Here is a 14,687-nt window from a genome sequence, read left to right on the forward strand (position 1 = left end):
TTACACACATTTTCCCCCAGACCAAGCATTCTCATTTTGTGTACCAACCTCTTGTGCGGCACGGTATCAAACGCTTTGGAAAAATCGACCGTGATACTGCATTAGAGTAAAAATCCAGACTCCAGGATAGTTTAGAAGTTGTTTTAATACACATTTCAGGCTTGGAATGAGCCCTTTTTCAAATATAAAATAGTAATAATGTGGACCCCTGTAAGGTGCCACCTTGCATACCATTCTACCCTATGTACACTTTGTCTCTTTTTTTCTATTATCTAGAACTGGACATGTCTCAAAATTGATGAAAAGACAAGAGGAAAATCGGTGAAGAAGGCTGCTATTAGGCCTAAAGCACCATTTAAGGAGCTGCAGGAATTTCTACAAGTACTGGTTGTGTACTGCAGGTGAAAAAAATCTCCTATATTTCTCATATGTCTGGCCTGTGAGACAGAGTGACAACACGGAAACTTTTTCTTACAAAGAAAAACATCCAAACCCAGTTACATTTTGCCAAAACCAACATCAAGTCTGTCAAAAGCATGTGGCAAAATGTATAATGGTCTGATGAGGCCGAAGTTGAACTTTTTGTCTATAATTCTAAAAGGTATGTTTGGTACAAAGCCAACACTGCGCAGCAGCAAAAGATCATCATACCCACAGTGAAGCATGGTGGAAGCAGCATTATGGTTTGGGGCTATTTAGTGGCAGCTGGAACTCTTGTTTTTGTCAAGGTGGAGAAAATTATGAACAGTCACAAATATCAGTACATTTTGCAATGAAACCTTCAGCTAAAAAGCTGAATATGAAGAGGAATTTCATCTTTCAGCTCCACAACAACCCTAAGCAAACCTCCAAATCACCAAAAGAATGTCTTCACCAGAAGAAGTTGTAGGTTTTGAATGGCCCAGCCAAGAGCTGAATGCAATTGAAAATCTGTGGGTAACCTGGAGAGGATGCTGTACACAGGATATGCCTCCGCAATCTGACAAATTTGGAGCTACTGCAAGGGAGAGTGGGCAATCCTATCTGTGCCATGCTGATAGGCTCCTTCCTAAAAAAAACTGAATGCTGTCATAAATTCAAAATGTACTTCAACAAAGTATTAATTAAAGGATACGCATATTTATACAACAATGCTATTTTAGTTCTTTATTTTTATTTTTCCACCCGAAAAGGTTTTAGTTTATTTCACAATTGTGAATTGTACAGATTATAGGAGATATTAGAGGTGGAAAAAGTTCTGAAAGGATTCATTGTGGTATGATATTTTTTAGATGACAAAAACATGGTATTTTAACAGGAGTGTATAAGCTTTTTATTTGCTATTTGAAAACTAAAAAAAAAAAAAACTGGAAATTTCAAGGCACATACTGAGATTTTCTATGCTTATTTTCCCCATCATTTTACAAGTATTTAAAAAAGAAGAACTGAATTTCAAAATGTGAGAAAGGTCACAACTGCAATCTTCATACTTTCCATGGGCCTCATCATTTTAGCAGTTTGGCAGCAAGTCTTGGCAAGCGTCCTCGAAGCAATAATTTGTGAAGCTAAAGAAAACTATCAGAGGTGTTTGAAAAGATAAAGTTTCATATCCAACTAATGAGCCCGAGCTCTGATGGGAAGATTTTCCACAACACAAAGATCATGTGGTTTACCCTTGTAGTGTCGGAGAATGTACGTATGAGGATGTTTTACCTGCCCTCCTAAAGATCTGAGATAAAAACCAAAAACTGTAGGGCACAAACGTCATCTCTTATTTCTTTCTAAGATTGAATGTTTTCAGGGGCCGCAACAAAGCTGTGTGTTTTTCTATGTAGATGAGCAAATCTGTTTTTTTTTTTACTTTTTAACTTTTGACTCCCAACATTTTGGGGGCTATTCATTAAGACTAGTCTAAGTGAAGTGCTTGCTGGGGGCTGGCATACATTTCTGGACTACGTTGTGCCACTTTATAGGTGTAAGTTATGATGAATTTGACGGGCAAACGTAATCACTCTCCGTCCAGCCCATTTTTCGCCCATGCCATGCCCATATTGTCATAGCTGGACAGGACTAGCGTATAGATGCTAAAAGTTTGAATATTTTTGTGCAACTGCCAAGTTACCTCAAAATACTTTGACTTATTAAAGGGAACCTGTCACCCCCCTCACATCCATCACTCATGGCCTCTGCGTGCCGGACGCTGCCTTCTCTTCCTTCATTATCATCCTTGGCGCCTGCACTGTAAGGTTGAAGGGCAGCGCAACTGTGCATGCTCGAAAAAACAATAACAGCGCAGGCACCAGGGACACTACTGAAGGAACAGGAGGCGGCGCCCGGCGCGCAGAGGCCATGACTGATGGATGTGAGGTGTCTGGATTAGGGGGAAAGACGTGCCCCCCGGACAATTTCACAGGTATGAGGGACAAATTTCAAAAGCAATTATCGCAGCAGTGCCAGGGACCCGAACTAAAAGAGCCACCTTGTCAGAATGCAGCATTAGTGCTGTACAAGGTGGCTCATTTAGTTACAAACGCCGGGGTAGGGGGGGGGTGACAAGTTCCCTTTAAGGTGCCCTAAACACAATTTGTCCCTACAGTACCCCTCACACACAAAGTATGATGTACCCAAAGTGCTTGCAGCAAAATATGATATTACCACAGTGTCCCCAACACAGTAGTATGTTCCCACATTCCTCCCAATGTAGTATGGTGCCTACAACACTGTATGATACCTGCAAAGTTGCCCCACACACAATATGAGGCCCCCACAGTGGACTGCATTAGACACAATAATACCCCCATAGTTCCTTCACACATATGATGCCCCCACTGTTCCCTCCCACATTTTGCAGTTTGCATAATATGATACTCTGACAGTTGCCCTACACATTATCAAGACCTCACAGTTCCTCCATACTGTATAATGTCCCCACAAATTCCTAACACAAAGTATGATGCCCCCAAAGCTTCCCCACACACATTAAGAGGATCCACTGTGCCCTCTACAAGTACTAATATATATATATATATATATATATATATATATATATATATATATATATATATATATAAAATCCTACTCACCTAGCCTCGTTTCCCTGATATACTGCTCCGGTCTCTGCTGTGTGCAACCTGAGGTTGTGTTGAAATCAAGATGTAAGAAGGTGGGGACAACTCGTGGGCCCTATAATGGCCACACAATCTGCCGCTAATGGTGTGCCATTGCTATTAACATCTCTTCTTGCCCAATCCCTTGCCTCTATCACTGTTTTAATTGCTTACCCATCAATCACCATCAGGCCACCTCATCCGTTAGTAATATTTCAGATTTAAAGTTAATCAATGGTAAAGGACCAGATAACTTCTTTTCCAACTAAAATTGTGATTATGGTGAAAAAAATTGAAATAATACTCATTATTCTCCAAAACAATGTTCCATTTATTTAAACACATACGGTAACTTTCTAATAAGTAAAAACATGCAGAGTAATAAGCAGCCTTGTAGTCTTGTAGCGCGCCACTTCAGGAATCGGAATGCAACCTTCGTGAGTTCAGACCCTGGAATCTTTAAAAAAAATTCTAACAAGCTTTTTCAAGAGCTCAGGTTTACAGTCTCTGCAGGATTGGTAGCATCACCACTGCTTGTCTTCTTCTTCTTCTTTTGGTTCATTGATATGAAAACAGCCCCAATTATTATACCTGGAAAAAAGAGAACTAGTTATATACAGTTCTGGATTTAGGGTTTCTTGCTCATCTGGCTTCTCCCAAATCACATCTATTGAGAGAAGCCAAACACGTCTAGTTGGCATGTGACCGCAAATACGCAAATATCATACATCCGGTCTTGTGAAAGCCCACTCACACCAGGGATGCCAATGAGTCGTGACAGCATGCACACTGTATGGAGTGGCGATTCGGCAGTCTACAGTCACACAGAATTACTGCAGGTTTTTATCCCAAGCTTGGAAACTCCTTTACTATATATTATGTACAGTCGGTAAAATTACTAATTTTGTCCAGTTTCAGGCAACAACCTAATATTACCTGAGTTTTTCCTTGAAAGGGTTGTCCATTAGTGATGAGCGAGCGTGCTCACAACTCCTCGATACTTGATCGAGCTGGTTACTTGATCGGGTATAGCAGGTGCTTAAGTGCCATGCTCGAGTCCCCGACGCGTCACGCATGTTTTGTGGCTGTTAGAAAGCCAATAAACATGCAGGAATTGTCTGTCATACATGGTAATGCTGTAGCCATGTTGGCTATGGAGGAGTGGTCCCCCTATGACGAAGCTACATACCAAACAGTGAAATGCGTATAAGGGATTCACGGGGGCCTCTGTTCTTGGGCTGGCCTTGCCTTTGGCACTCTATATTTGGAATGTTCTGCTTATTTCCACTCTGATCTACTTTGAAGATTTATAATTAGTGGTCGCCCTGAGTAAGATTTCCCCAGGATTACAAAAAGAACTCGGGTTTCCTTTGTATAGCCCTCATATGCTGAGTGGCGTGCATGCAACAATGCCCCCTAGGGTAAATGCTTTTCAGCCCTTACACTTAGTGCATAGGCTTTATGAGTCTTGGAATTCCACTACTACAATGTTAACAGAATGAGTATAATGCCCTCGTTTATGTCTATACAGGGTGTATCAAAGTCCCTCTTCCTACTAATTTTTTGCCATTCTTGCACTGTCTGAATAGGCTTTGTGAGTTTCAGAGCCCCTCCTTCCTAAATTAAACAAGTTTGTTTGACCATGTCACACTTACCACATGCCCAGATAAGGTAGCAAAATGTTAAAATTACATTTACCGGTGACTACCGTATGGTGTAATTTTATTTTAGCGTCTACTATGTCATCTACTGCATTAATAGGCGACGGAGAAATACAGTGAGCGATGGCCCAGCTATTAAGACATGGAGCATGCGTTTCTTTTTTCTCTTTTTAATTTTGCCTTATATACAAGTCATTATGCAAGAAAAAATGTTTCCTAACATTTTTTCCAGTAAAATCCATTTTATCTTCAGCTTTGTTTGTTTTATTGTCATTCCGTAAAAGTGGTATAATACTCTGACAACATTGCTACTAGCAGTGACCTGGGAGTCAGAGATGCGTCCAGGCGTCTTCCCCATGCTGTTCCCATTCTATTTGAGCGCTGTTTCCATCCATTTCCGAGATTTTCCCGCCCCCCTCCCCCCCCTCCAGCCCTCCTGCTAAGGTCTTCCGGAAAAATGCCCGAGTTTCCCTTTGACTTCCAATATACTCAGTACTTGAGTCTAGCCCGTCTGAGCGTCTGACCAGCTCAATTCAAGTAGCAAGCACTTCAGCTTTTCAGTGCTCACTCATTACTATTATCCATCTAAAAAAAATATGTTCGTAAGTCTGCTTAACTCAGTAGGTTATACAACTTAGTTCCTGTCTAAAAGTTTCTCCAATCTTCATCTACAGTACAAGATCTGACACTATCAAGTCCTCTTAAAAGGGTTGTCCATAATTCAGAAAATCTTCTCAATCACTATGTTTCCCCCAACTAAAATAATAAAGTAATAATAGAATCCACAGCTTCACTTCCTTCGGATGTCAATTACATCCAAAGGAGGGGAAGTGAAGTGGCCACTGATTGGCGTCAGGGATCGCGTAACATAACAGTGTCACACAAGCCCCGGGAGAGCCAGTGCCAGAACCGGAGGTGAGTATAATTGTTATTATTTCACTTGTGGGAAATACAGTGGGGAAAAAAAGTATTTACTCAGCCACAATTGTGCAAGTTCTCCCACAAAGATGAGAGAGGCCTGTAATTGACATCATAGGTAGACCACAACTATGAGAGTCAAAATGAGAAAACAAATCCAGAAAATCACCTTGTCTGATTTAGCAAGATTTATTTTGAAAATTATGGTGGAAAATAAGTATTTGGTCATTAACAAAAGTTCATCTCAATATTTTGTTTTATATCCTTTGTTGGCAATGACAGAGGTCAAATGTTTTCTGTAAGTCTTCACAATGTTGGTGGTATGTTGGACCATGCAGATCTCCTCTAGAGCAGTGATGTTTTGGACCTGTCACTGGACAACATGGACTTTCAACTTCCTCCAACGGTTTTATATGGGGTTGAGATCTGGAGACTTGCTAGGCCAATTCAGGACCTTCATATGCTTCTTACAAAGCCACTCCTTCATTGCCCTGGCAGTGTGCTTGGGATCATTATCATGCTGAAAGACCCATTCATGTTTCATATTCAATGCCCTTGCTGATGGAAGGAGGTTTGCACTCAAAATCTCACGATACATGGCCCCATTCATTCTTTCATGTACACGGAGCAGTTGTCCTGGTCCCTTTGCAGTCAAACTTCCCCAAAGCATGATGTTGCCACCCATGCTTCACAGTAGGTATGGTGTTCTTTGGATGCAACTCAGCATTCTGTCTCCTCCAAACACGACAAGTTTTGTTTATACCAAACAGTTCTACTTTGGTTTCATCAGACCATATGACTTTCTCCCAATACTCTTCTGGATAATCCAAATGCTCTCTAGCAAACTTTAGATGGGCCCGGACATGTACTGGCTTAAGCAGGGGGACACGTCTGGCACCTGGTAGCCTTTGTTATGGTGGTCCCAGCTCAATGCAGGTCATTCACTAGGTCCCCCCATGTGGTTCTGGGATTTTTCCTCACCATTCTTGTGATCATTTTGACTCCACGGGGTGAGATCTTGCATATAGCCCCAGATCGAGGGAGATTATCAGTGGTCTTATATGTCTTCCATTTTGTTATTATTGCTCCCACAGTTGATTTCATCACACCAACCTGCTTGTCTATTGCAGATTCAGTCTTCCCTGCCTGGCGCAGGGCTACAATTTTGTTTCTGGTGTCCTTCGACAGCTCTTTGGTGTTCACCATAGTGGAGTTTGGAGTGTGACTGAGGTTGTGGACAGGTGTCTTTTATACTGATAACAAGTTCAAACAGCTGCAATAACTATAGGTAATGAGTGGAGGACAGAGGAGCCTCTTAAAGAAGAAGTTACAGGTCTGTGAGAGCCAGAAATCTCGCATGTTTTTAGGTTACCAGATACTTACTTTCCACCATAAATTGCTAAACAAATCATGCCAAATCAGACAAGGTGATTTTCTGGATTTGCTTTCTCATTTTGACTCTCATAGTTGTGGTCTACCTATGATGTCAATTACAGGCCTCTCTCATCTTTTTAAGCGGGAGAACTTGCACAATTGGTGGCTGACTAAATACTTTTTTCCCCACTGTATAGTGATTGAGAACGGGTTGTCCAAGTAGTAGACAACCCTTTTAATGACTATGTTGGAGACAGGACATCATTTTCTGTGTGAACATGTGTTTGAGGGGGGCTGGTTGACTGGCTCATTTGAATAGCTGAGTGACTTTACTTTCTTTCTATGAAAAGCTGTGATAGAGGAGAGTGTCAACTTAAGGTACCATTACACTAAACGACTTACCAACGATCACGACCAGCGATACGACCTGGCCATGATCGTTGGTAAGTCGTTGTGTGGTCGCTGGGGAGCTGTCACACAGACAGCTCTCTCCAGCGACCAACGATCCGGGGAAAGACTTCGGCATTGTTGAAACTGTCTTCAACGATGCCGAAGTCCCCGGGTAACCAGGGTAAACAGGGCCGCACTTAGTAACCCGCTATTTACCCTGGTTACCATTATAAAAGTTAAAAAAAAACACTACATACTTACATTCCGATGTCTGTCACGTCCCCCGCCGTCAGCTTCTCTGCACTGACTGTGTCAGCGCTGTGCTGTGCTTTACGGCCAGCGGCGCTGACAGTCAGTGCAGGGAAGCTGACGGCGGGGGACGTGACAGACATCGGAATGTAAGTATGTAGTGGTTTTTTTTTACTTTTACAATGGTAACCAGGGTAAATATCGAGTTACTAAGCGCGGCCCTGCGCTTAGTAACCCAATGTTTACCCTGGTTACAAGTGAACACATCGCTGGATCGGCGTCACACACGCCGAACCAACGATCTCCCAACAGGGGCCTGATCGTTGGTCGCTGTCACACATAAGAAGATCGTTAGCGAGATCGTTGCTACGTCACAAAAAAGTGTGACGTTGCAATGATATCGTTAACGAAATCGTTATGTGTGAAGGTACCTTTAAACTTAGCTGTTGAAGCTAGCAGTTAGATAGCCATCTTCATTCACAGCTCTAGATAAGCAGTGCTGTGTCTGACACAAACAGGAGTCACCAGTTACCTTCCAGACAGTCCCCTCCTCAATATTGCAGCAACTGGAGTCTTGAGTTGACGAATGTGGTCATTCTTTTTCTAGATCAGTAGGTGTCCTAGAGGTGTTACCCATTCCAATCAAACATTTTTAGAATATCCAGTGGATATGCCATAAACGTCTAAGATGGGAAACACCTTTAAATGGAAGCTACCAGCAGAAAATGACCTATTGTTTAAATCAAGCTTATGTGTTTCATGTAGATTTTAAACATTTTTGGCGATTTTTTTATATCATTATCTCTATTTTTTAATAAATATGTGATTTTTTTTTGTCCAATGGGGATTTTTTTAGATACATACTTATTTCCTTTTCTGGATGACTTTTCAGCAGATTACTTACCAGCAGAGGCAGGGCTATAATAACTGATAACACCTCCATAACAATGTAAAAGCTCCCCCTGCTTCCCCTCCCTTTACAATGGCTTTTGCACACATTCATTAGATGAGTCAATAGAAAAGATAGGGTCAGAGAAGGTTCATTGTTGCTAATGGACATGTGTTGTTTCCTGAAACTGGAAGTTAGAGACAGTGGCCGGGGTGAAATCAGTAAGATTTCTAATTTTTATTTTTAATACAAACTGTTATATGAAAAAAAAAAAACACATTGTCAACATTTTAACATTAACATTTAACATTAATATTTTAAAGAAAATACAAAAACTTGGTTTAAACAGTAGGCTATTTTCTGATGGTACCTTGAGTACATGGTTTTCTGCCGAATCTATGTAAAAGTCTGTAATGGGACAATACTAAACCGTTTTATGAGTCTGATTTTACAGAAAGACAGGAAGTATTTCCTTGATAAAAGATAATTTCCAGCATGGTCAAACACATGACAAATCATTTAGGTAGACTAACCTATTACTGCCAGAGTGCCAAATAATATTCCAAGAGCCAATCCAAGACTTGTTGTCCCAGAAATTTCTAGTGGCTCAATCTCACACTGGTTTTTAGAGGTACAAGAGCAGATACGAACTGCAAAAGAAAACATGTTATTGATACAAGGTCTTAATACAACAGGTTATCTATCAGTGATGCCAAATCTTGCAGCAAATGTTTAATGCTTGCTAACCTTTTTATCTAAGTTATTAGCAGGAACTTTACCGCCTGTAGCTGCAGGTCAGTAGGCACCTCCAATCTCTGACATGACAACCAATTTTTGGTTATTGTGTCGATACTTCTGAAATTTTAAAACGTCCATTGTCTAGATCAGAGGAATCAAAGTATTTGACACCTAATGGGTTAACTTTTATCAAGTCCAAGTGGGTGTTGCAAATATTTTTTCACTGGTACCATGTACTTCTTCTCCATGTATGAGTTGCCCAATCATAAGCCGGCAGCAACACTGCAGATAATGAACATGCCCCCTATATCTTAAGTCTGTCAATGTGTGAGATGTAAAGATCTGATCTCCTGCTCTATTCTCCTCCTACACTGTCAGCTCTGCTGTACTGTCCCTTCATCCACACTGCCTGTCTGGAGAGGAGTCACGAGAGGAGTTACATTTATGGCTATTTTGCTAAAGTCATTTTGCAACCGCTCTGCAATGAGAGCACAATCCTGCGTGAGATGCAATTTCACCCAGCTCTGTTCTCACTGCAGAGCAATTACAAGATTGTGATTTCGACAGACGTAAGTGTGAGACACCTTCAGACCAACACTGTGAGGAGAGATGCAGTACAGAAGAGCTGACAGTGCTATGGGACGAGGAGATCTGATTAAAGGGTTTGGAATGTGACACAGCTAAACTCGGCTGCACTTTCAATTATGCAGGAGTTTAGACCAGGCGATCGGAGCTGTATCAGTATGTCTCACATACTGAGAAACTTAAGCTATTGTGGGGGGTGTTCTTTTTCTGCTGTGTTGCTGCCTGCTTATAATTGATTAAATCATACAGAGAGAAGTAGTACACACCTCCAGTGAAAATTATCTGATAGCTTTTATTAAATCCAAGTGGATGTTAAATCAATAGATGCCAAAAACTTTGATTGCTAATGTCTCCGCAATGGACAGGGGAAGTAAAAAATAAAAATATTTTATTCCATATTATACTATGTGTAAAGCTTAACATGAACATTTTGGTGAAACTTCCTCTTTAAAGACCTGAGTCATAATAGTATATATAGAAGACCAGAGCCATACTATTATAATGTTCAGAAACAAATGTTATCTTGACAATTTAACTTCCTAAATGTTGTGGTCAATATTGACTAGATAACAGCGGGCCATCTTTTGCAATGGCCCCAATATGCTGTGCATATGATTTGTCTATCTCAGGTTTTGAAAAAGCCAATGGGTACATAATTTGTGCATCTTTTATTGTGACATTTAGGCTGCATTCACACATCTATGTGTCATGGACTGTGATCATAAACTCGCCAAATGTTTCCCTACTGGAATAGAACAACCTCATAGGCCTTTATGAGGTTGTCAAGTTCAGGTCGGGAGACCCACAGGCAGTTCGTGCATACAGGGGAGGACTGAGGCAGAAGAGGGTCCCTCTGAAAGAACAATATGTGTGCCCTTGGGAGGCTAATAGTTCATCATAATGCACCCCTTTATGTGCAGTTCTGCAAGATGTACCATAATATGTCCACCACTGAATGCATTGCTGTCTGTACCCGGATCGTCACACATGGAAATCTGGGTTCGACCCTAGTTTGGCGAAATTACACTCTACAACACTTGCTGCCATGTTTGACCACAAATTCCAACAGATTATGTGGAGATTTAGCAGCAGGACACCTAGTGCTCAGATTATTTTGGGGGACCACTTAAACAAAAATTGACTTTCTAAAATGTAAATTCAGATTCTGGGCTAATCCAGCATCTTGCAACCTGCCATGGCATTTTAATATTGAGTATGGCATGCAAGAATAAGAGGGGTACCCCAAAAATCCTTCATGAACTGGAATTTTAAGCATAGTATCATAGTACTAATACAAGGCATGTTGTCTAATACCTCTATAATCGCAAAATTATCTATTATTATCTATCCCAGCCACATAACTGGAGACCCATAGCGATCTTATTTCTGTATTATATCCATATTGATGTAACAAATATTTAATAATATTTAGTGTTGGAGATAAGTTTTTATGACTAGATGCGATGAGTTTTGTTGGCCACTTTTATTAGAAAAGTTCTTAAACACAATGGGGCAGATTTGCTTATCCTGTCAACTTATTAGACAGCATAAATAAAGCTGTCCATACCCAAGATGACTCTTGGCCAAGCATTCATTCGGGCAGAACGTTATCTCTTCCGCCATACACAGGAGCCTATGGCAGGACGAAAAGAAAAAGGCGCTGACAGACTACTACGGCAGCGGCTTCTTTCCCCTGAAAACAAAGGTGTCGGCTATTGAAATTACAATTGCCCATTCCTTCCTTCTCCCTACATAATTTGCTAGAGGAGAGTCAGGATGCTCTATATACATTAGATGGTCAGTGGGTCCCGCCGAAATCAGTAGGTTCCGACAGTGTTCTTCAAATGAAAACCAGCTGTTAGTTGGCTTAGCACAAGAATTTTGGCACATGGCTCATTTGAGTTGGGAAAAAGTGTCTAAAACCCATGCACATGGAATGCATTCTTTTTGGAGTAAATTGTGCAGAACTTTAGTGCATTAAGTTTAATAAACATCACCCAGTGGAATTTTTTTCTTACCTGGTACAGAAACATCCCTTTCCCGTGGTGGTCGTCCATTGTCCCTGATAAAGACTGGAACATAGATAGTTTGTTTTGGAAAGTCTGTATGTAGCATGGTCAGACGAGCAGAAGTAGCTGTAGGAAATGTATAGAAGAACCTTTAGTCTCATATAGTACTGCTTTCAATTTTTTTTTCCATAACTAACATGTTTGGTGGGGAGCATATAATAATGAATAGGACTTCTGCCTGCTCCGCAAGTCATCTCTACCTCAGTCTCCACATAGTTACTCTGATCCTTCTCATTCAATGATTCCCCATCCTGCCTGTCTAAAAGTTTCTCTCAGTTTTGTTTCTATACTTGGATTCTAAAAATTGTAAATTGAAGTCAAGTTGAATATTTTTTTTGTGTGGTAGTCAAACCAATTGGGTTTTTTCCAGACCATTGGATGACAGGCTAAATACAAATTATGATTATTTGATCATTTTTGAGGATGAAAAGATCATTCAAAAAGGTCTGTCCGCTAGCCAAAGAATCTCACCTTAGCTTTAGATAAAAATTGTGATTTGCTGATAAAGGGATCCCCATATTAGGTAGAAAAGGACCTATATATTAGGTGAAAAAAGTCCTAAAAAAGATTTGTCAAAGATTTTCTTTAAATGTTTACAACCCCTGAGAAGCTATATTGGCCTAAAAGATCCTTTGATGGAACCAGGCGTTATGGGGTCAATTCATCAAGACTTACGTTTTGTACGCCAGCTTTGATCCAGGTTGCGTTAAAGTAAATTATGTCAAATTCATTAAGAGAGGCGCGCCTTTGACGCATCCCACAGCCCGATGTGTTCAAGAAGAATTATACTCCATTCATAGACTGGACTAATTTACCCCACTTTTTTGGGGTCAATTGTGGTGAATTTGTACGGCTCCTCCACAGCTAAGCTTTCCCACATTTCTAAAAGTTGGCAGAAGAGGCATAAAAAGATGTGGGTCTCAAAGTGATTGACGAATCAAGTCTTATTTGTAATATTGACCTTGAGGATGAACAGTAGAAATCAGTTTTGGGGGGTAAATTCACGGACCCTAACTTTATGATGTGTCCTGTGTACAACCCTAACTTTAACGCTTTATTACCCAATTAAAAGTGGACCCAAGAACGCTGTTTTGACTCACTGCACTTTTATGCGATCTGGTTTCATGCCACTTACCATTCACATATTGAATGTTCCAATCCTTTGCTGTCGTTTGATTGCCACCAAGACGAAATTTCAGTGCCATCCCCCAAGCTGGCCGATCATCATCTGTACCGCTAAATTCAAATGACTCTGGTTTTGTTAATGGATAACAGAAAAAGATATCTCCAAAATAATCCTTGGCCAATCGAGGACTATTGTCATTGACATCATTCAGGTACAAGTAGAAACTTACTTGTGACCTCATTTTTGAATTTTCTGTCAAAAACATAAATGTACAAAGAGTTAATTATCTGTGATCTGACTTATAATGGGAAGATTTACTTTATAGAGGATATGCCGTGCAGTTGCGTCCTTCCATAGTTTTACTATTCACTCAACATATTCCCATGTGGTTGGTGCGAGATGACCAGCTTTGAAAATAAACATAATTTTGTGATGCTCTGTTGGAAGTTATTCATGCTAGCTGTGTCTATGTGTGGGTCACAAGGGTGGACACATCTGTAAATGGTCACTAGGTCCTGGTCCTACATCTAATGGCTCTTAGGACCAAATGGGCTCGATCTGCTTTTTCCATCATTCCCATAAACTTCAGTGAAGAGAACCTGCTAATGTACTTAAGCATGAACATCTCTTGGTTTTGATCTGTTTGGACAGTGCATCCATGGTCCGGGACTCTCGGCAACCATGCCCAAGTACTTGCCACAGTTCATTGGTGCAACCTGTGCAGCCGTAAAGGACCTAAGGGGTTAGCGGGCACATTTCCACCTCCAAAGCAGTAGGAATTGTCCATTTTTATGAACTATTGGACTGAAAAGGACCCATTTTCTGTTCTTATACAGGGGTCCTCATCTGTTTATGTCCACTCCTGGCACAGTTGATGCTGGGGAAGGTCTAGGAGAATCTTTTGGATTTTTCTCCAGTAACTTATAAACTAGTCCAACCCCCAAATCCCAGTTTCGATATGGAAATTTTTAAGTCATTAAACCCCAGCTGTATAATGAACGGCCAATAGTTTAGTGGCCCAAAACCCCTTAATTAATCTATAGCGGCATTTCTCTCCATGAACCCCATGTGTTAGAGGGGCTACATATATAAATATAATCTTGTCAATCTCATATTACATATACAATGATCATGAAGTCTTGCATGGGGCTTACTTGATTCTGTAGCAACTACTTCCACTCTATATTGGTCGGCCCGTTCACGATCCAATTCGGCATTGGTGTAGATATCTCCAGTTTCTTTATTAATTCGCAGCCAATTAAATGTATTTTCTCTCAGTTCAAACCTGGTGAGAAATTTTAGAAATGTTGAAATGCAATGTGAGCGTACCAAATGTTATGTAAGTAAAGAAGGTCATGGTTGTCCAAAAAAATGTGGCAGTAACACATGTTCTAAAAAGAAACTATGAAAAGTCAGGACAGATTCTTATACCAATGGTTAGTAGAAGAGCAAACAATGGCCACTAGTTGCCTGGAGTCAATGCCAGCCAAGCTTTTCGTAAAGATGGCCACAGTTCTCATATATAAACCCGTTAACTACAGTAGTAAGATCATTTTTAATTTGTGCTTGTTCTTTCCATATTTCTGCTCTGTTTTAGGATAC

General features: G+C 40.6%; 1 protein-coding gene across 1 annotated transcript in view; it reads right to left on the reverse strand.

The window, feature by feature from the left end:
- Positions 1-3,393: 3,393 nt before the first annotated feature.
- CDH17 (cadherin 17) overlaps positions 3,394-14,687 on the reverse strand; it is a 106,704-nt gene continuing 95,410 nt past the window's right edge. The window contains exons 13-17 of the mRNA XM_069731707.1: positions 14,240-14,370; positions 13,095-13,337; positions 11,909-12,025; positions 9,101-9,217; positions 3,394-3,677 (exon numbers count right to left, since the gene is read on the reverse strand). Coding sequence (XP_069587808.1) covers positions 3,571-3,677; positions 9,101-9,217; positions 11,909-12,025; positions 13,095-13,337; positions 14,240-14,370 — 715 coding nt within the window. The 3' untranslated portion in view covers positions 3,394-3,570. The remainder of the gene's footprint in view (positions 3,678-9,100; positions 9,218-11,908; positions 12,026-13,094; positions 13,338-14,239; positions 14,371-14,687) is intronic.

The sequence above is a fragment of the Ranitomeya imitator genome, chromosome 6 (assembly GCF_032444005.1).
Source record: "Ranitomeya imitator isolate aRanImi1 chromosome 6, aRanImi1.pri, whole genome shotgun sequence".
NCBI lineage: Eukaryota > Metazoa > Chordata > Amphibia > Anura > Dendrobatidae > Ranitomeya > Ranitomeya imitator.